Source organism: Monodon monoceros, unplaced genomic scaffold, assembly GCF_005190385.1.
Source record: "Monodon monoceros isolate NGI ecotype Baffin Bay Population unplaced genomic scaffold, NGI_Narwhal_1 Super_Scaffold_14, whole genome shotgun sequence".
Lineage (NCBI taxonomy): Eukaryota > Metazoa > Chordata > Mammalia > Artiodactyla > Monodontidae > Monodon > Monodon monoceros.
In genome coordinates this window covers 57,189,262-57,212,816 of record NW_021703770.1, presented here as the reverse complement: position 1 = coordinate 57,212,816, position 23,555 = coordinate 57,189,262, and the positions used below count along the sequence as shown (strand labels likewise).

The 23,555-nt window shown below is 34.2% G+C and overlaps 1 protein-coding gene across 2 annotated transcripts in view; it reads left to right on the top strand.

The window, feature by feature from the left end:
* The window catches only part of HNF4G (hepatocyte nuclear factor 4 gamma), a 125,744-nt gene extending 103,423 nt beyond the window's left edge, over window positions 1-22,321 (top strand). For both annotated transcript variants that reach the window (XM_029222893.1, XM_029222892.1), the window contains 9 exons: window positions 1,752-1,923; window positions 5,255-5,349; window positions 8,039-8,145; window positions 9,706-9,861; window positions 13,706-13,793; window positions 15,848-16,000; window positions 16,129-16,365; window positions 17,321-17,443; window positions 22,107-22,321. In XM_029222893.1, coding sequence (XP_029078726.1) covers window positions 1,778-1,923; window positions 5,255-5,349; window positions 8,039-8,145; window positions 9,706-9,861; window positions 13,706-13,793; window positions 15,848-16,000; window positions 16,129-16,365; window positions 17,321-17,443; window positions 22,107-22,228 — 1,227 coding nt within the window. In that variant the 5' untranslated portion in view covers window positions 1,752-1,777 and the 3' untranslated portion in view covers window positions 22,229-22,321. The remainder of the gene's footprint in view (window positions 1-1,751; window positions 1,924-5,254; window positions 5,350-8,038; window positions 8,146-9,705; window positions 9,862-13,705; window positions 13,794-15,847; window positions 16,001-16,128; window positions 16,366-17,320; window positions 17,444-22,106) is intronic.
* The last annotated feature ends 1,234 nt before the right edge of the window (window positions 22,322-23,555 follow it).

Below are 23,555 nucleotides of genomic sequence, written 5' to 3'. Positions count from 1 at the left end.
TTTTATCCTTTTTATATTGGAAATATAATAATTAATTGTTATTATATTTACATTATTATATAATTTATTATTAATTAAAGTGTATAATATATTCTTATTTATTCAATATCTTTTGAGTACATAGATAATTGTAAAGATGTTTTAAACAATATTAACTAATTTAAGAAATATTTAAGTAAAAATATCGATGTGGGTTTTTTTTTTTTTTGCTGTATGCGGGCCTCTCACTGTTGTGGCCCCTCCCGCCGCAGAGCACAGGCTCCGGACGCGCAGGCTCAGCAGCCATGGCTCACGGGCCCAGCCGCTCCGCGGCATGTGGGATCCTCCCGGACCGGGGCACGAACCCGACACCCCTGTATCGGCAGGCGGACTCCCAACCACTGCGCCACCAGGGAAGCCCGATGTGGATTTTTTGAAGCGTCTTTCTTCAAAACAATTACTTCTCACTTTATGGAAGGCGTAGTTCTAAGAGCTAGAAGGCAGAGGGGTGACTAAGACAGATAAATCCTCTGACATCATGAAGTTTTTATTCTATGTGGAAAGATGGGTAATAAATGAACAGACCAAAGCATATTATAATTTTAGAAAATGAAGTGGTTAGTTTAAAATATAAGCAGGGTACTAGGTTCTACTTGAAGGGCAAATGAGAGATGACTCTTTTAGATGTGTGTTTACAGAATGTTTCACAGAAAATGTGAGATTTGAGCAGAAACTGGGTAGCCAGCTCATAGAAATTCTTGAGGAAGAGCGTCCCTTCCAGGCAGAAGGGTTAGCAAGTATAAAGGCTCTGAGATGGGAACAGAATTCAAGGAGAAAAAAAAAAAAAAAAGAGGCAACATTACTAGAGACTAGTGAACAGGATGAAAAGTAGTGCCAGATAATGGGATCAGAGAGATGGGAGGGGAACCTTTTCACTCTGGGCTCTACAGGCCATGGGAATATGTGTAGGCTTTATTTTGTATCTAAGGGTTGGATGCAGAAGGCTAATGTGATGTGAATTTCTTATGCCAAGAGCACATTGCCGGCTTTCTGATAATAAACAGTAGGGGAACCAGGGTGGAAGTATTCGAGAAATTAGGTAGGAAGCTATTGCAATAATCCAGGGAAAAGATTATGTTCGATTGGACAAGGGTGGCCATGGTAAAAGGCTGAAAAGGTGTGGATTCGATATGTATTTTAAATATAACTCGTGGATTGGATGTGAGCAACGAAGGCGAGAATTCAGTAAAGGCCAGATTATTGGCCTTAGGTACCAGATGGTACCACTGACTGACTAGGGAAGACTGAAGGAAGAACAAGTTCTAGGAGAAAAAAAAAAAAATCAGAGTTCTATTTTTGATGCATTAATTTGAAATTCTTATTAAACTCCAAAGTGAAGTTGTTCAGTAGGTATTTGGGCATTTCAGACTGATACCCGTGGGAGACATCGGGCCTAGAAATAAAATGTGGGGATTTTTCATTATACAGATGATGTTTAATATCATGGGACTGGATGAGCTTCCCTAGGGAAAGGGTATAGTTGAGGGACTGAGCCCTATGGTATACCAAATTTTAATCCTCCAAAATACGGGTGGGGAGTTTGGAACGGAGACTGGCAGAAACAGCCAGTGGATAAAAGGAGAGCACTGGTGTGGAGCTTAAAAGAAGCTGAGGAAGGGACTATTTCCCTCCCATGAATAATTAGTAGGCCAATTTATGTAAGAAATACTCAGTACTAACTTGCACTCTACCACTTTGTCTTTCTTTAACAGATAGTTCTGTCCCAGAGACAACAAGTATGAATACCACAGATAATGGTGTCAACTGTCTATGTGCTATATGTGGGGACAGAGCGACAGGAAAGCACTATGGCGCCTCCAGCTGTGACGGGTGCAAGGGCTTCTTCAGACGCAGTATCCGCAAGAGTCACGTTTATTCCTGCAGGTACTTGAAATGCTCCTTCCCAGAAGGAGATCTTTAGAGGTGTTTCAAAATGCCATGCAAGAAGTACGGGAATAAAATTCAGAGCTTTCAAATTTCTGTAACTCTAAGAACAAAATTTATAAGCGACATGAAAAGTGAGGATGTGTGGGTGTGTATACACATGCAGTCACACGGGTGGTTCTTTTTTATGAAACATCTTAGACTTATAAAATGTATATTAAAAAATCCCCATGCTTACCACCCAGTTTAGACCAATATAATTGAAGCCTCCAGTGAACACCTCCCCTATCACTTTCTCTTTCTCCCCTCTCTCCCAGAGGTAAATACCATCTGAAATTTGGTGTTTGTCTTTTCCTTGTGTTTCTTTATTGTTTCTCCACGTGTTCATATACCAAGAGCCATATGTAAATCTGTATTTAAATAGTTTCACAATGTGTGTACGTTTCTGCATATTGCTTATCTTTTTAGCGTCATCACATCCTGAGTCTTGGAACAAAATTATAAAAAGGCAGATGATTTTGGTAGCTTGTTGATGTTACTGAATAAAATGAAATTTTCAGCTCTAAAGTTTTAGATGTATTTCTCGTGCCACAATTTTGTAATTGAATTTAATGTTTGTCTAAAATGTATTTATATTTTATGTATCACACGTTTCTAGTAGGCTTTTTAAAAAAAAGTCAACATCATAGCATGATTTAGGGTTAGATATTTCCCTTTGAGTGTTCAGAATGACAGTTCTTGAATATAGATTATATCTGTGTTAAATATGGGTTATTAAAAAATGACTGACTTTAACAGAAAAATATCTGTGTGTGCTCTGTCCCTGAAAGTCATGTGTAGGATTGTTAAGGTGTTTTAGGTACAAGTTGGATGTTTGGGAAGAAGTTAACTCTCTTACAATATGATGCCATTTGACTTCTAGGGATGTGGGAAAAGTTAAGCTAGTGTTCTCTAGTAATTTTTTTAGGAGAGCTTAAAGTAGGTATAAAAATCTAAATCATCCACTTTAAAACCTTCTTGGTAAACAAAAAAGAGTATGTTCTTGCTTTTATATACAGCCAGACTTGAGAGGTGTAAAGTAATCAAGCAGATTTCCTTCATCCAAAGAATTTTCTCTATGATTACATCAAATATTGAGTGCTTCTAAAAGATTAATAACTAAAATACATACAAAATAACATGTAAACAATGCTTTTTACAATTTTTAAGTTATGTGTTCTGTTGAAGGTGAAATATATATATATATATATATATATATGTATATGAAAAATGACCATCCAAGCAACTAAATCCAACAGCAACTTTTTTTAATTTAATTTTTTACTTTATGTTGGACCATAGTTGATTTACAATGTTGTGTTAGTTTCAGGTGTACAGAAAAGTGAATCAGTTATACATATACATATACCTATTCTTTTTCAGATTCTTTTTCCATAGAGGTTATTACAGAATATTGAGTTGAACACCCCAACAAGAACTTTTAAGAGTCAGAGAATGTCAGCACACAGAGCTTTCAAGATTTCCACCCTTCCTGTATGAGAAAAGTGGGAAAGAAACGTTCCCATAACAAATTTTGGAAATGTAAAAACTATTCCAACGACATGTATGGCTTTACTCCTCCCACCTTCCCATCATGAATACTGCTGCCAACTTAGCTTTCTTTACATGTATTGGTATTAAGCAAATGCCATGATTTTCCATTTGGAAAATATTATATTGATGTAAGTTTAGGGGCAAAAAGGTTTTTTAAGCTCAGGTTTTGCTGATCTCATAGTCTTTTAAGTATGCTCAGTTAACAGCCTGTGACGGCAAGTTTTCCCTATTTTACAATTGTGGGTTAACTTGGAAAGTTAAATAACATTTTCAAGTTCTATAGACAGTGAATGTTGACCTGGGAATCAAGGTCAGGTCTAATTCCAGAGACTGTACTTTTTTTTTTTCTTTTAGTATGCAATTCATTTTTTTATTATATTCACAGAGCTGTACAATCATCACTACGTTCAATTTAGAATATTTCACCATCCTATAAAGAAACCTCTTAGTACCCTTTAGTAGTCACTCCTCATTCCCCCCAACTCCCTCCCCACCAATATGAGGTAACTACTAATCTACTTTCTGTCTCTATAGATTTGTCTTTTTTTTTTTCTTTTTTTTGCGGTACGCGGGGCTCTCACCGTTGTGGCCTCTCCCCCATTGAGGAGCACAGGCTCCGGACGCGCAGGCTCAGCAGCCATGGCTCACAGGCCCAGCCGCTCCGCGGCGTGTGTGATCTTCCCGGACCGGGGCACGAACCCGTGTCCCCTGCATCGGCAGGAGAACTCTCAACCACTGCGCCACCAGGGAAGCCCAGATTTGCCTCTTTTGCACATTTGACATAAACGAAATTACACAATATGTGACCTTTTTTGTCTGACTTCTTTCACTTAGAATAGTGTTTTCAAGGTTCATCCATGTTGTAGCATGTATCAGCGCTTCATTCTTATTTATTGCCAGGTGTAATATTCCATTGTGTGGGTACACCACACTTTGTTTATCTGTTCATCAGCTGATGGGCATTTGGGTTGTCCCCACTTTTTGGCTATTATGAATAATGCTGCTATGGACATTTGTGTATAAGTGTTTGTGTGAATATATGTTTTCATTTCTCTTGGCTGTATACCTAGGAGTGGAATTGCTGGGTCATTTGGTAACTCTTGTTTAACTTTTTGAAAAACTACCAAACTGTTTTCCTAAGCAGTCATTTTGTATTATAAGTAACAGTGTGGGAGAGGTCCAGTTTTTCCACAACCTCATCATTTGCTGTTGTCTGTTTTTTCTGATTATAGCCACTGTAGTGGGTGTGACGTGGTACCTAAGTTTTCAGAGACTCTACTCTTTATACTTTATTCAATTGCCTCTTGATATGTAATTTGGAATTTAGAGTAAACTCCAATTGGATATGATGTGAAATTAATAGAAAAATTTTTAAATAGAGAAAAGCATGAAAGTTCAGAGGAGTGAAGTTCCCCGTCACACTGAAATCATTTAGCAGTAAGCGTTAGAATTTGTATGCCACAATTTTTAAACTAGGTTTGGCTTTCATGGCTCAAGATAGAAATGATCATGGATACTGGCCAAAAGTGAGATATCATTCAGTATTGTTTTATTAGAAAGACTGCATGAGAGGTGAGGCTTGTATTTTCATGTCGATCATGAGATTAGAAAAGTCATAGTTAATTGTTCTTATACATTCTTTCTGTTGATCTAAATTTGACTATACTTTTTAAAGTCTGTCTGCTTTTTTTGATAAATAACAGTTTTCTGCAAACTAATATTTTTTTTGGTGTTGTAGGTTCAGTCGGCAATGTGTCGTTGACAAAGACAAAAGGAATCAATGTAGATACTGTCGATTAAGAAAGTGCTTTAGAGCAGGAATGAAAAAAGAAGGTAATAATATATAACATAATGATTATTAACATTATTGATGAAAAGTGTTATACACACATGTTCTCACTTAATCACAATAACCTTTACATGAGTTCTGATTATCCTCAGTGAAGAATCTGTGGTTCCTCGAGTTTAAGAATTTACTCAAGGACACTGATACCCACTGGTGAGTGGTAGAGCCAGTCTTTACCTGCTGACCGATTTGACATGTTCTATCCACTACTGCATAATCCCTGGCAAGAAAATTATTGTCTGAAAAAATATTCCAATGTCTTGTTCAAAAGCTAAATGGCAAACTATGTTAATAGGATGCAATTATAAATGAATTTTAAATGGATTTTTCATTCTCAATAACAATTGAATATCTTTATTCGTTTCATAAACATTAACTGAACATTGACTTTTCATGCATTCATTTATTTATTTAACAAATTTATTGAGCACTGCTGCTCTCCAGACACTGTTGTGGGTGCTGAGGTTTCAGTAGTGAACATACTGAACAAAATAATCCCCCGTCAGGGAGCTTATATTCTACTCAAAGACAGAGACAATGGACTAGATGCTCTATTTTAATGTGCACTAATTTCATTTTGAACATATTAAATAATCTAATTATATTATCCTACGTTCTAACTATGGTTAATTTAGCAAAACAAATGTGTTTAGCACATTTAAATGTTTGGCAGGTAATAGCTGCTATACAATTTTCTGTTTATCATTTTGTCACATGCTTATCCCTATCACTATCACATACAAAGAGATATTTTTCAGAACTGTTTCATATATTATTAAAAAATTAAATTAGATATGTGAAAAATATCAAACCGATCTTAAACATAGTTTTTTTCTTTGTCACTCAGTATTTTCAAGAGACAAAAATTCCATTGATTTCATTCAGTTGCTAGTCTCAGAAAAGAAGGCAAAATAAAGTTCACAAAGTTAAAGGAAAAACACTTTCATTTCAACATGACTTATTTCTAGTGGCCTATTTGGTAGTTTATGGGATTAATTACATGCTTTGTCAATTATCTTCATTCATTTCTACTTGAACCTCTGCTTCACTCCTACCAATGTAAAAGCAAACCATGATTCTACAATTCTGTTAAGAGTTTTACAGTCTGCTAAATAAAATTATTTTCAAAAACAGTGAAAGTATATCTTATACTGTTCATAGAATAATGTATTAATTTTTCCTAACTAGATTAGGAAGTAACTTTTAGCTTTCAAAGTAGATATATTTTTCTTATTTACACTAATAGCATAATATTAAGGTTAGTTAGATGGAAACGTATATAAATATGGTTTTATGTCAAAAAAGGTAGCTGCAAGATAATTACAAATGTTCACAATATCTTTTAGCATTTTTCTAAAGATTGGTCATGTAAACGAAATTCATAAAAGCATAACTTACATTTTAATTTTTTTACCTCCATGTATACATTTCCAAATGAGTCAGTTTAGGCTGAAAAGTCAATTTGCTAAAAAAAAAAAAAAAGGAGAGAGAGGAAGTAAGCTACCAGTAAATATGATTTAAAAATAAAATATTAATGATTCACTCTAACTAAAGATTACTCACTCTTAAAGGCAAGAAGTTTAATATTTTCTCTTTCAAATTAGTGGAGTTGATAGTTAATAGTAAGTTTGGTTAGATAGCAGATTTTGGCATAGAAATTGGTGAATTTCTTTGATAAAAGAATAATTACAGAAAAAAATTCTGATAGTTTAATGTCTTATCTTTCCAGCAGAATTGGATAGAGCTTTAGTGTGAATAATTTAGGGGCTACAGATTTTGTTTCCATTCTTTTTGGTTAAGAGAAGATAATTTTACCTTTTAAGGTTTGAAATCCAACTTTGACATCTGACTTCTATTATTCTATGTATTACAAGTATACAAATTCATACTAACCCTCTCCCTCTTCCTTATTTTTAAAAATTTAGTTTTCAATAAAAAATTTGGGGATACACTTTATTCTTTTTTTTCCTTTCTGAAACAAAGAGATCTCTTTCTTAGAAGACTTTCATATAAATACTTAATATTTCTTCATTGTTCCAAAATGCTGATATTCTAATCTCAATGTTCTCAAGAGAGACCCCTACATGCTGCAATTTTTGCCTTATTAATGTTTGTAAACTGTCCTGAGGACATTGTTTCATAAGAGATCATAGGATTGTGATCTGAAAATCACCTTAACTAAAATAAATTTACTTTCCATTTTTGCTAGTGTTTTAAAAGAAAAAGAAAAATGGGAGTTTCAAAATGTATGACTCATATTTTCTGACAGCGAATACACTCTTATCTTTGACCTGGTCAATCTCACAGGTTGTACTCTTCCTCTAGTTATCTTATGGTTTTATTAACTTTGAGAGAATGGAAAACCAACCTCGTAAAAATACAGCATGGCTGAACTGGCTGACCCAACACTTTCTAACATGAGTGCCATCATGAAGTTCCAAAAGGCAGTATTTTATGAACTGTAGTGACAAGCCTGGCTCTTTCTACTTTAAAAATGGTACAGAATGAAACATACCTTCAGTCATACTTTTCTCCCTGCCTCAAGCACCCCCCTCCAAGGTCTTTTAGAGGCATCCCATTTCTCCTTTTATAGTAACGTTGTTTTTACTTCAAACCGTATATTCTGAGATATATCGAAGAAAACCGACCAGTAAATACTGTGATTTTCTCCCCTAGCTGTGCAAAACGAACGTGATAGAATAAGCACCAGAAGAAGCACATTTGATGGCAGCAACATCCCCTCCATTAACACACTGGCACAAGCAGAAGTTCGGTCTCGCCAGGTACTGCTGCATTACTGCTGCACCAGCATCCAGCCCTGTTTAATAGAATCAGATGCTTATTTAGGCATAATACTAAAATGATTTAAGTTCATTCAAATGTGCTCATTACTATAATAAATTACACCTATGCAAATTGAAGAATTTTACTTTGAAAATATTAGTTGGACTGTTGACTCAATTTTAACTTTTCTTGGGCAAGTTCCTACTTTTTAAATGGAAAAATTAAATGCATTTCAGTCTGAGTGTTAAAAGTTTGTTTGCAAGGTTGATTTAAAATACTTAATGCATAGCACAATGCCCTGGGAGCAGTATCTTGTTTTACTGATTGAATCTGGAAATCAATTATCACAGCTTTGGGGGTGTTTAGTTGAGGCCTATCATTAGAGCTTCCTTCCTTGAAAATGACTTCTAGATTCAAGAACTCACCTTAACATCTGCTTTGGAAACAGGTATTTAAGGGAAGAACCAGAATTTAGAAAACACAGGAGAAACTTTATTATTTGAAATTTCTAGAATGAGGATATCAGTTCTAAAGTTAAAAATATAAGTGATTAGTTATATAAATAAAAGTAAATCACTTAAGAATCAAATAAAGAAACCTTTTGAAGAAAGTTTGTTTTACCATTGCCCATATTAGAAATGTTAATGGTATTTTTCTATTATAAAGCAAACAATGAAATAGCTATTAATCAGGTTCTATAATGAGTCAATGCAACTACTTTCATTTTTGATAACACAAGGGTAAATGATGAAGTTAACATCACCATTATCATCATCATTACTTGAAGATTACTTGATGGTACTATAAAGTATTTCGAGAATGGCCTGAAAGGAACTGTGAGGAAATAGACATACACTGCAGAAAGACATGTACACACACACACACACACACACATGTTCAAAAATTAAGTTTAGAAGAACTTTTAGAAAGTGATTTTTTTCAGCAGAAAGGCATTTGAACGCTACTTATATCTTAGATAGTTCAAAATTATATATCATTTAAAAAATTTATCATTATACATTAAGATTTTCAACTTGCTGAGTCCAAGATTGGTTTCTTAACTTTATTTGGGTGGGTTTCCATTAAATGCAGCAACTTCTCATCTAAATCTTTTCTCCTCAGTTGGTAAACTTTATCTAATGGAAACTTTCCTTCCTAAATTACAACAAATTAAAGATGGGCTTTCTTAATGGAACTATCATCTTCAATTAAAAATAAAATCATACAACATAGTTCATGTGGATACTCCATAGCTCTTTGTATAGTCATTTTGAATTATGAAACTCCCTGAAAGTTGTGGTAACTTATTTTACAGGTTTGGCCAGAAAATAAGATAGTACTCCCAGACCATGGTGCTGTGCAGTGAATGTTGTCAATTTAACTTGAATTGATAGGTATTTGATTTCTCCATTTTAAATGTTTAGTATATTTCAAGATACTGTGACAATGGTAGTGCCCACTTCAATGGGGCTTACTTATTGCAGTTGTGGAAAAAAGAGAAATAGTGGTCTTGTGTTACGTTCAGTGATGAATTAATATAATGTTCTTCTTAATGCTAGATCTCAGTCTCAAGCCCTGGTGTGAGCACTGACATAAATATTAAGAAAATTGCCAGTATTGGTGATGTCTGTGAATCCATGAAACAGCAGCTCTTAGTCTTGGTGGAATGGGCTAAATATATTCCTGCCTTTTGTGAGTTACCACTGGATGATCAGGTATAATTTAAAGAGATTATGAATGCTTTAAAAAAATGTTTTTTGAACCTTGCTAAGTTTTTCAGTTCTTTTAATTATATTTATAGTAGATTTACTATATTGGACAAAGGTTAAATTATCTGAGAGAAAGATTGGTTTTCTTGTTCATTCTCCTTGAAGTTAAACAGTCTACTGAGAGGCAGACTGTTTAAATTCTATTTTAGGGGTCTTACAAATTTATTGATAGGATGAGGGTTGATCAAGCCTATGTTCTTCCCTCCTGAGGTTTAAAAAGCTTAAGTAAGGGAGAAAGACAGGTAGTAGATAACTGCCATTGTGAGATAAAGTATTGGAAGAATAAATGTCTGGAAGGCAAATGGTACCCCACTGTGTGTTAGTGTTTACTAAACGTGCATATAAAATTCTTCAGAAATACCAGGCCACTTCTAGACAGAAACCACACAGGTTGTGTTGGTGTCTTTGTAGGCACTTTTATGCACTTAACATATAAAATTGTGCCTTTCATGTTGTCAGTTTTATTCTAGCATTTACTGTATAAAAAGTATAAATCTGGTAAAAAAAAAAAGTCTGTAGAATTGTGTTCTGAAATCTACTGAAAATAGAATTCAGAGGTAGTGATCTTTTCCTGATATAGACATTTTCATACTTTGTCATATGTATATTAAGATATCTTAGTTAATAGTTAAAAGTTCACTTTCCAATATGTTTAAAGAAGTAGCTAAGATACTTGTCTCTACCTTTCACAGTTTATGAACTCTAATTTTCCCCAGACTTTCTGCAAGGTTATGCACATTGGAGTTTGTCTGATAAATTAACCTGTAAGCAACCTTCAAGTTTATCTGTTTTATATTTATTATTACATTATTTATTGTAAATGTAAACATACTGGAAAGTACTGCCATTTAATCAGTGTTAACAGGTCTATAAACCTTGACTATTCTAGAGGGAGGGGGAAACTGCTAGTTACCCATAAAAATGACCAGCAGTAGGGGCACTGATGAGACTTAATCTGACTTTTTCTTTAAACCTGCAGAATTGTAACAGAACTTAGTGGCTAAAATACGACTTGAAAGTTAAAAAAATTAGCTGATCTCATTTCTCAAGTGACCTTACACTTCAGATTATCAACATACTGTATTCAAATCAGTAAAAAAAAAAAAAAAAGTATATCAATATAATATAATGTTTTAATTACTAGCATCAAATATATAAGTTCTCAAAAATTGAGATATTTGATATTTTGAATTATCTCAAGGAGCTTAACTCACCAGCAGTCTAACGTTTTGATGTCTTGAAGTAAATAAAATATTTAGGTTCTTTAAAATGAACCAAGGGAAAAGGAATGCTGAACATCTTTGTGAAAAGTTTTTACTTGTATAGTCTTGAAATATTTTTAAAGAGTTCTTACCTGAAATCAATCTCCTTTTTATATTCACTGTTTCTAATAAAGCAATCCACTTTCTTAACAAAAAAAAAAGTAGTTAAGAAGTTTAATGTTCTAATTAGTCTATAAAGATTAGATTATTAGTTTCAGATTCATTTTTAACTCTTCTAAGTAGTATATAATATTCTGTAGATGTAAATAATTTGAAAATTTCCAGTTCCCCCAGTTTAAATAAACCATGATATATAATATAACCAGTGTCTATTTTTATACCCTCTGACCAATGCTCTTTATCACTGATAAACAAAGACAAAGAAACAATCAAAGGGAAAAGTACATGATTGTTTAAAAATCAAAGAAGGGCAAAATATATATATAACCAGAAAATAAGTGATCACAGAAAGTTAGCAGTTATATTTCTAGGAGAGCATTTCACCTGGTTACAAAAAGAAAATACTGTGAAATCTGAAATCATTCTTAACATGTTCTGTAACTCCCTTCCTGGTATGAGTCATGGTTGTGGACATATCATAAAGATAGCTTGGCTCAGAAGGTTATTTCAGAGTGAATAATGCTAAATTGCTAAAACTTACCTGTCTCACCCCAAGCCATATAAGTAGGGTTATGTTATTTATCAGTTTTATATTTTTATTACCACTCTTTTTTTTAAAAATGTTGCTGACATGTATTAAGACAATGATTTAAAATTGGGAAATTGAAATCCTGTAACTTGTCAATAATAGTTTTCATTTACTAACTGACACTTTAATATAACATTAATAGCCATGGATTGGTGAATGTCTATTATGGATAAGGCACTCGGGCTTCAAATGCATTATATATTACATTATTTTATTTAATACTCTCGGGAGCTCTGTGGCATAAGTTTTATAATCTCTTTAAAAACTTAACAGCTTTTAAAACTGAACCATATATCAGTTAAATTCACTCAGTGTATTCATCAAACAAATATTTCTTAGGATTACTGTTCAGTTTTAGGAACTGTGAGTATCCGGCAGTAAAAATACAGATTACATCACTATTCTCATAAAATTTGCATTCTATTTGGGAGAGGCAGACAATAAAAATATACAGATAATGGGTAAGTTAATTCTAGGTGGGGAAGAGTTCTATAAAATGAAATGGGGTGAGTTGTTGGAGAATGACTGGGAGTGGAGTGGTAGCAGATCCTTTAAATTGGGGATTAAAGAAGATTTTTCTTGAGACCTGAGTGGCAAGGGGCTAAGCATGTCAAGATCTGAGGAGAAAGCATTCTGGGTACAGGAGAGGCAAGTTCAAAGGCTCTGAGGCAGGCAGGCATAGTGTGCCTGGAGAAAAGTGAGCAAAGGATGTTGTAAGGTGAAACCAGGGACGTGGGCAGGGGGGCAAAAGCATTGAGTCATAACCTCATGGTAGGCCATGGTTGAGGTTTTTGGGTTTTATTCTAAGGACAGTAAGAAACCAGTGAAGAGTTTTTAGCAGAGGAGTGATATTAAGTGATTATTATTATTACAAGATATCATCTTAGAAGCTCTGGCAAGAAGGACTTAGGATGGAGGAACCAGGAAGGAAGCAGGAATACCTAGTAGCTCTTTGGAGTGTATTTTGGTGGTCCAGGCGAAGAATGACCAAGGCTTGGCCAGGGGCCGTAGCAATGGAGAAGCAACACTAGGATTTGCTGTACAATGAGAGAGGGATCCAAATAGACCCTTGTTTTTGGTGTGAAAAAGCATTTGGATGATGGTGCCATTTACTAAGGAGATGAAGATGTTGGAGAAGCATTACTTTGATGTGTTAAATTTGAAATGCTTCCTAGTCTTCCTGCTGGTGATATTCAGCAGGCAATGGCGCTCCTTTGAGAGCTTAGTGCAGAGTTAAAGGTTCAATCTAGAAAGTGTCAGAACCCAGATCCCCCATACTCATTTCGCTATATCACCAATCTTTGTTTTCCTTTTGTTTATTCAGTTGATTATGTATAAGAGATCTTGTTTTACATATATTTTCTCCTTTAGTCCTCATAGCTACACTTTCAGATTTTTATCACTATCTCCCTTTGATAGATGAAAACAAATGAGTCCCAAACACACTGGTGGTCAGCTAACCCAAGTTTAAAGAGGAGTAAGTGGCCAAGCCGGAATTTGAACTCTGGTTTGTTTGACTCTATGCCCAAACATCATTCACTCCCAAACACTAAACTCTTCTGCTTTTCTTTTTCTTTTTCTTTTTTTTTGCTGCCATTGTATTGACTTGTTAGTTTTAGAAATTTTGAAAAGTAAAACTCTGTTGATATGCTAAAAGTAGAAAAATGGAAACCTTAATCATGGCAAGAATCTATGAATACTGCAGTTGTTAAAACAAAAAAAGTCCCAGTCTTAAAGAATACTAAGTTAATCAGGCTTATATAATCTTTTAATCATTATATTTTATAATTAATTGTTAAACTTGGAATTTTTCATTAAGGTGGCACTGTTGAGAGCTCACGCAGGGGAACATTTACTGCTTGGAGCTACAAAGAGATCCATGGTGTATAAAGATATTTTGCTTTTGGGTAAGGTTTTTTTTTTAATTTGAGAAAAAATTATGCATGCTTCGTACTTCCATGGGGCCTAGTCTCTATGTACCAGGCATTCATAGACACTGCCAAATGGTTCTGTCACTTCACAAATTGGACTTAGTTGGTCAGGTCCTCACTCAAGCCCTGTTTTTCCTTGCCGTTAATTCAGGGAAGTTCAGAGTGGATGTTCAGGGTGCACTAAGATTTAAAAATAAAAGATGTTGCTCAATAAACATAACATTGAGGTATGTTTAAATCATATCAGGACAAAGAGTTAGTGATTTATGTCACCATCTTATGGAGTCCCAGTGTTGTTTCATACACTCTCAGTGTCTACCTAATAATTATAGTATATATTATTTTATACTCTTCTAAGGAACGTGTTTATCTCCTATGGTCTCATTGCCCATGATATGCTACAGAACCCCAAGTTAAAAAAATTTTTTTGTGACAATGTCTGAAAAATTCTGAGAGTTAAAGAGCAGTGCTATAACACACAAAAGTAGGATGGTAGGTGGGATAAGACACAAAGGAAAAGCTTGTGTCTTCATTAAGGAAGTACCCTGATCCCCTACTTAACGTATAAAGTTAGGTTTCCTGTTGGGATATTTGAGATTCCTCTAATGTTTATAAGCTCTGCCTCCCTCTGGCTGTGTGAAATGATGATTAAATTGTCTTATTCCATTTTTGTGATAGATATTTTGTCCCAAATATAAATAAATTGAACATAATATCACAATAGCTAATATTTACTGAGGACTTAGTATGTACGATGCATTGCTTTAAGTGCTTTACATGTTTATATATACACTCTCTCATTTAATCTTCACAATAACCCTGAGGGATATGTACTATTATTTTCAGCCATTTCGTAGGTGAAGAAATGAAGGCCAAGAAAACTTACCTAAGGTCACAAAGCAAGTAAGGGATAGAGCCAGGATTCTAAACCACATGATATGACTGCTTTTAAATTCTGTTAAACTTTCTCTTGCATTTTTAGTTCCCCTGCAATAGTGTTCTCATTATAAATGTGAATACAATATACATAGAAATCAAAACAGTTTTACTACATAGTTCTAAATTGTTTTACCCTAAATAATTAGGTACTTTAACTTTTCATAAGAAGAGCAGGGCTACATTTTTTGAATAATTTTGCACATTATTATTATTGCACATTATTATTTATACTGAAGATTGTCTTTGCCTGCAGTGAAAGAAGTCAAAATATTCTGGTTTGTTGACTCTCAACCATTGCGCCACCAGGGAAGCCCTATTCTGTTTTTTATAAAACCAGAAAATAAAAATTTAGCAGCTATTTTAGGGGCTAAAATAAGCTTCCAATTTTCTAATGTTTTAGAAGCTATAATAGTATCATATTATAGCCCGAGACTTTCTAAGGTAGAATGCCTTTAGGGATTAGGTGGTCCAGTTCTCTGTCCAATTTCTGAACTCCTTTGAATACAGCCCTGTAAAGTGATCGTCCCGCCTCTACTTAAACAAGTCCAGGAAGAGAGAATTTACTATTTAATGAGGCAACTCATGAGAATATACATGCTAATTTTCAAAAATCAGCCTCGTCTACTTAGGCTTATTAAAATTGTGTCTCAGTAGTTGTTACATGTATATACACCTAGACCACTAAAGGAATGCCATTTTTAGTTCACTGTAAGCAAGAGAGATTCTTTAGGTTTTGTAATATGCTCATTAATGAGTAAAACACTAATAGATAACTGATATAGTGGAAAGCTAATCATTATATCTTGTTTCTCCCTTGTCAATAATTAGCTTGCTATTAGTCTGTACTTTAGTATTATCACAAGTGACCGAGGCTGTTAAAATGCATGTGATCATATTATCAATGTCATTGATCCTGTAAATGTTCTAAAGTTTTTCTAACATAACTAACAATGTTCTTGAAAGAGGAAGTACTATTCCTGTTTCTTCAAGGGAAGACCATTTAAAATATTGGTTTGTAAAAACTTAAGCAAAGTCTGACAATTTTGTGTGTGTGAGGAGGGTGATTATTTTATTTTATTTTTTTTACCTAGGAAACAATTACATTATTCACCGCAACAGCAGTGAAGTTGAGATTAGCCGTGTGGCCAACCGGGTTCTAGACGAGCTGGTCCGACCATTTCAAGAAATTCAGATTGATGACAATGAATATGCTTGTTTGAAGGCAATTGTATTTTTTGATCCAGGTTTGTTTCCAAAGATCCATTAAAAATAATTGCAGTGAAAATTAAACTACTTTTTAAATACTAGAATATTTTCTGTTACACTCTAGTAAAGTTAAGTATTTAGATTGCCCTTTTTATTCCTTTATTAGATGCAAAAGGGCTAAGTGATCCAGTAAAGATTAAGAACATGCGGTTCCAAGTGCAGCTGAGTTTGGAGGACTACATCAACGACAGGCAGTACGACTCCCGGGGCAGGTTTGGGGAACTGCTTCTACTCCTGCCCACGCTGCAGAGCATCACTTGGCAAATGATTGAGCAGATACAATTCATTAAACTTTTTGGGATGGTTAAAATCGACAACTTACTTCAGGAGATGTTACTGGGTGGTGAGTATATTTAAGAATTTCTATTTTATTTATTAACATCATACTACAGTACTTTAGAGCAACTTGACCTGTTTACCTTTTGTCCATGATGTAATGAACTCAGTATTTTATATTTAGAAAGTCTGCAAAACCCATTGGATGGGAACAGAAATACTTGAACACATTCAAACCTCCGCTCCATTTGTACTCACCTCCACCATCTTTACTCTACCCTGTCCCTCTTTCCTCAATTTTCAGATCCTCCCAAATATGGTAAATAGAACTATATCTCCCATTGTTAGTACTTCTTGGATTATATTATATTTTTCTATGCCTTGACTCCTCTAAAAGCTCAAGGATATCGGAATTGCAACAAAACCAAAAAATATATATAGTAAATACTTTAAAAATAAACATTGTGCTCCTGAAGTAATTAACTGACACAACACAATGAAAAGGGAAAAACGAGATTTCATTGCTGCAGTAGATGTCAGGAATAACTTAAGAAATCATTTATTTTGTATTCTGATCTAGATTAAATTTCCTTATAAAATCACTTTATTTTAATTTAGTATAATTTTAGTTTTCTAGTGCTTAATGTGTTTCTAATGATATCTTTCTGAAATAAAAGTTGTTTATGCTAGTAGGGTGATCCCAAATACTGTAAACTTAAGGTAAGTGATTCTTGGAATTGACTTAACAACAGGCAGCAAACCTAATGATTCCAGGAAACTGCACAGAAGGTCCATTATTAATATACAACATAATATGACACAACATTAATCTAACCAATGTACAGTGAAAGCTGACATTGCCTTTAACATGGCAGTGGCTCTATTAATTTATTTTTGAACTTCCAAAAAGCACTTTGCAAAAATAGCAATATTCAAGCTGTCAATCAAAACAATTGTTCCAAGGTAAACTTGCTGTTCCTGATTAAATATCACTAATGCAAGCATCTTTTTATCTTCTGTAGGTACTTCCAGTGAGGCTAACCATCTCCATCATCCAATGCACCCACATTTATCTCAAGATCCATTAACTGGACAAACTATACTTTTGGGTCCAATGTCAACACTGGTTCATACAGACCAGATCTGTAAGTATCTGGGCTACTTTTTTTTTTTTAGCAGTACGCAGACCTCTCACTGTTGCGGCCTCTCCTGTTGCGGAGCACAGGCTCCGGACGCACAGGCTCAGCGGCCATGGCTCACGGGCCTAGCCTCTCCGCGACATATGGGATCTTCCGGGACCGGGGCACAAACCCATGTCCCCTGCATCGGCAGGCGGACTCTCAACCACTGCGCCACCAGGGAAGCCCCCTGGGCTACTTTTGAAACATAGTATTTCTTAAACTTAATTACCTGAGAAAAGGTGGAATTTGGGGAAAGAATCTATTTGTGCCCAGAAATTATAAAAATTGGATATAATTTCTTCTCCAAGATTTAATTGTGGGAGATTGTGAAGCAAGTCACTTATTCTTCTTAGGTATGAGTTTTCTCCCTAAAATGGAGATGTAAGTACTAAATCTTTCTTATTCATAGGTTTAGGAGCACAAAAGAACATACAGGATGTCCTAGCTTTGCCTGGTAGTACAGGACCATAAAAATGACTATACAAGGTGGAACCATGCAAAGGAATCTTAATAATCAACAGGAAAATTATGATTGCTTGTGACCTTTAAATACATTTGTCAAAACATCAAGAACTCTTTTAGCTATAGGTTATAAATGTATAGGGAAACTAAAAAAAATAGTAGTTTTAACTCTTAGTGTACCATAATTTAAAATATTAATAACACTGAGAATTAATGTGTTTTATTTTTTTGTAAAAAAATATGAGTAGTTTAAACACTGCTTGCCATGTTCTCTTCTAATGACTTACAAGAGGAAGTGACCATCTTTGATGGATTTTACTCTTTTGGAAGTTTGGGTCAGTTTCCAACATTTTATCCTTTGCATTTTTAATGTCCTAAAATATCTCTGAGAATCCATTTGATGTGAAGTTTTTTGCCAGTTTCACTCCCTTTGGGACCTCTTCAACCTTTTCAGTGCAACTAGTTCCTCATTTCTGTTGACAAGCTTTCCTTCACTAAGTTCTTGGCTGAATTTTTAGGGACTCAAACAATGGTAGTGTCAACATTTCCATCGTCAGCTCTTTCTTCTATAACTCCATTTATGTTCGATTTGAATTTCATTTCCAGCATTATCACTTTTTGTTTCTTTACTGCACATTCTCCCCTTTTGGCCAATTCTCTTTTCAGTTGTCCATTTTTGCAAGTTGTCATGTGGATTTGTCACTGAGAGGGAGACGAGGAGGCAACACAACTACACAGTTTGTTGTCAGTGTATGAACTGAAGGAAATATGCTCATTGAATAATCATGGACAGAATGAAGGATGTGATGTGATTGGTCACTGATCAAAATGCACATCTAATATTTTAGGTAATTATTTGTAGACTGAAGAGTTATCAGTGAAGTTTGTAACACAGTGAAGTTTGTGAGTTTATGCAATACTCACAGTTAATTAGAGTTAGCATGCTAAGTGAAATTTGAATCATGTTTTCGAAAGACTGGTACTATTTAACTAAGCTGTGATAACTGACATTCATGTATATCATAATTGTGCCAAACGTGGGCTGCTTTGGAACTTTGGAACTAAAGTGACTATATAAATACTAGGGATTGCTAGTAGATAGTTAATCTGATATTATTGCAGATTTAACACAAATTTTATTTTCATATGTCACATTGGAGATTAAAAAAATCTCTATTTGACAAAAATATCTAGAATTAATTGCTTCTGAATTCATACTAATTAATTCCAGATTTACTTTTGATCTATTGCCTCTGAACACTAAACCAGCTACCTCACTGAGATGCCTTCAGTTATTGTCATATAATTATTATGGGTACCAGCATTGTCTACTGAATTTACAATTGCCCTTAATAACTAGCTACAGTGTTGTTTTACCCAAATGTTCAGTGCAATGCAACAAAATTAAGTGAGTACCATTCCATCTGACTGCTACCTAGTGGTAGGGAGAGTAGAATCCACAGAAATGCATGCTATCACTGCTGTTCTTTAGATACACACACTGGTAGATCTATGTGTAAATAGTGTATGAAACACAAAGTTCTTTGAGTATACGACAGAGGCAGAAATGAAATTGTTAGAAAAAAATACAAATGATGTATACTATAGCACATTTAATCTGTAGGTCCCAATGTAGTTGAAAGACATTAATTTGGGAACATTCTCTTCTGTTTTTTCCTTGAAGTACAGTTGATTTATGATGGTATATTGGTTTCAGGTGTACAACATATTGATTCAATATTTTTATAGATTATATTCCGTTTAAAGTTATTGGTTATATTCCCTGTGTTGTACATCACATCCTTGTATCTTATACCTAGTAGTTTGTGCCTCTCAATCCCCTTCTTGTGTCTTCCCCTTCCCTCTCCCCAACTTCTTACAGGTAACCACTAGTTTGTTCTCTGTATCTATGAGTCTATTTCTGTTTTGTTATATTTATTCATTTGTTTTATTGTTTGGTTTCCACATATAAGTGAAAACATACAGTATTTGTCTTTCTCTGTTTGACTTATTTCACTATGCATAATACCCTACAGGTCCATCCAAGTTGTTGCAAGTGGCAAAATTCCATTCTTTTTTATGGCTGAGTAATATTCATATATATATAAATGATATATATATATATAATATATAATATTATATATATATATAAATATATCTCTCTATATTTTTTTCACATCTTCCTCGTCCATTCATCTGTTAATGGACACTTAGGTGGCTTCCATATCTTGGCTATTGTAAATAAAGCTGCTATGAACATTGAGGTGCATGTATCTTTTCAAATTAGTGTTTCTGTTTTCTTCAGATATATACCCAGGAGTGGAATTGCTGGATACTATGGAAGTTCTGGTTTTAATTTTTTGAGGAACCATACTGGGAACATTCTTGCAAAGCAGATGTTACCACTTTCATTTAATTAATAGTCTAGAGCAGAGAGAGGCAAGCCCAATACCATACCAAAGAGTCTATGAAGTTGTGTCTCTTAGAGATCAGTTATTCATAAACTTGGAAAATAAAACACATTAACAACATATTGAACATTGTAGGTATCAACTGACAAGAAAGTTTAACAATTCTGCTGGTGGTTAAATCCTTTACTTTTTTTTTTTGGCGGTATGTGGGCCTCTCACTGCTGTGACCTCTCCCGTCGCAGAGCACAGGCTCTGGACACGCAGGCCCAGCAGCCATGGCCCACAGGCCCAGCCGCTCCGCGGCATGTGGGATCCTCCCAGACCGGGGCACGAACCCACGTCCCCCACACCGGCAGGCGGACTCCCAACCACTGCGCCACCAGGGAAGCCCAATCGTTTACTTTTTAAATGCTAGCTTTGTAGTATTTTAAAAGCATGTTTGCTGACCCTAACCTTTTTAGAATCACATCATCACACTTTTTATTTTTATTTTCCCTCTCTCAACATAATATTTAAGAAATTCATTTGTAAAGGAAAATTTTGCTTTGCTTGTGCTCATTTGGAACAGTTTATATTTTACACAAAGCAAAATATTAAACACAAGCATACACATTTATATTATATGTGTATGTGTTGTATATATAACACATTTATATTATACACATACATATTTAAGTTCATGCATATTTTCTTGGTCTTTTAGAGCAGACTACTTGAGTGTTAGATCCATCCTAAATATCCAGGAATAATTTTTAAAGCAAATTTGGTAATTCTTTTGTCAATTAAATTATATCTAAAGACATTGTTTCTAAGTAACTGCTAATTCACACTTAATAATATAAAGTTAATATATTAAAGAAAACCAGGCAAAAAGGGACTGTTCTCATTTTGTATGGAATTTTTAAAAACTGTTTGGGAAAAAGAAATCTAAGAAGTTTGCAATGCCTCAGTCTGATCATTAAACATTTTCTATTTGTTCTGTTAAATATACGGAATAATAATGTGAGTGCTAAAATATTTCAAGCTTTTAAAAATTATAGAATGGCTTCTAGATTATTTTGTAATATGGTTAAAATTTGTCAATAGAAAGAAATACTGTTATCGACAATGAAGTATTCAAACTGTAACTTATTTTTTTAAATTACTCAGTGCTCTTTGCATTGACAGGGAAGGGACCGCCAAGTGTATTTGTAATAGAATAACTTGGAAGTGACAAAGCCAGTATTTTTTAGATGCTTTTAACTACAACATAGATTTCAAAGCACTTGAAAAGTTATCTTACCTTAATTTTTTTATGTCATCTAATGTTTGAATTAGTAAAATCTAAACCAAATATGTTTTATTTTATGTGCTTTTTTGATTGCAATTTTGATTTACAATATAAAATTTATATTGTATAAAAAATATACAAAAACTAGCTTTCTGTTAATTCTTTTCATTTTAAATTTTTTTCTGCTGGGTTTATGAGAGAATCAGAGTTCATAAATGCTATTAAGAAAGTCAGAAGACACCTTAAAGTGACTGTCAAGATTTTTAAGTATGATTTAGTTTAATGCTAATTGGGACAGTAAGATGGGAGTGCATCTCCAATAGTATGTCAATGACCTGATAATGTATTATAATCACTACTTTATATATGATCTTTTAAAAACATATCCAAAATAAAGTAATGCATATTGGTGTCATGAAGGACTTAATGGGATGGGCCAAGGTGACTGTCACCATTACATACAATTCTCTGATTCTTTTTTTAGCAACTCCAGAAACCCCACTTCCTTCCCCACCTCAAGGCTCTGGACAAGAACCATACAAAATAGCTGCAAATCAAGCTTCAGTCATTTCACACCAGCCTCTCTCCAAACAGAAGCAACTGTGAGAATATGTTTACTTCTGAACGGCACTGCATAAATGTGAAAAGTTGTTGGTCTTGAAATATCTCAGGATAGCACTTTTGGCAAACTCTTAGCCAAGGCTTCTTCATGGTGCTGTTATAAGATGGTATCCTGTTTTCTTGTTTATATGCTCATTTTGTTTGTTGTTGCTATTGTTTAAAACCTTTAGATGCAACCAATGTATATCTGAGCTTCAATATGTTTATATAGTATAAACTTGTACTGTGCATGAACCAGTTGAATCTTATGTACTACTTTCATTTGTTGTCTTATTATTAATTTAAATCTGTAAATAATTGCTTATGGTGATGTGATGCAGAGCTAAGTATTCTTATTTGACTGTGAACAGTAGATCAGAAATCCCAGATTAATATTAAATGAACCAAGTTTTTAAATAAATTTTAAACTTGCAAATTCAAAAAATAAATCAGTCAGTGTAGAATAGGGTATATTTCTTTGAAGAAAAATCACTTATGGGTATCCCGTGGCTAAGAAGTATCTTTTTGGCCCACAGTTAAATATGCCTATATAAAGTTTAGAAAATTATAAATAGGCATTCCATAGATGACTGGGTATTCCTTGAAATCTGCCTATATTTGAAGATGTATGTTAAAATAAAACATGTTAGTTTTATCAGTTAGGATACAGGTTAAACTGTAAGAAAGAAACTCTTAAAAGAGTGGCTCAACCAAGACAGACATTTATTTCCCTCTCCTAAAACAATCTAGAAGCAGACATCCATTTACTAGAACTTAGCCCATGCCCCCATCTTGTTCTCGGGGAGGCTGGGAGTGTTAGGTAGAAAGCCTTGTGCCAACAAAAACTGTATATCACTGGGCTGCTGCTATCGGGAGACAAAGTAGCCATCTGTCACACACGTGTTGCCTCATTTAATCATCAGAGCAACCCTGTAAGAGAGGTATTATTATCTTTCTCTTGTAAAGGGAAGAAACCTTTAGCTTAGAGGGTTTCAATAATGTAACCAAAGTTCATTAACCTAAAAAGTAGGAGAGCCATATTCAAGTCCAGGTCTGGTTTAAGGAGATTAAATCTTTGGTATAGAATGAAAATGTGAGCTTCTTACTGTGGTTTTTAAATATATGCAATTGAGTGATGATTGAATATTATCCATTGTGTTACCTGTTAACACATATTTACATGTAAATGAGTGTAAATTTGTTGCAACATGAATAAGAAACCACTTTTGTACTTTTAACGAATCTAAAATATATAACAGGTAGGTTATGAAGAAAGCAAAGACAAATTTAAATCAGTGGCTCAGCACATTTTCAAAAAATCCAGTGGACTGAG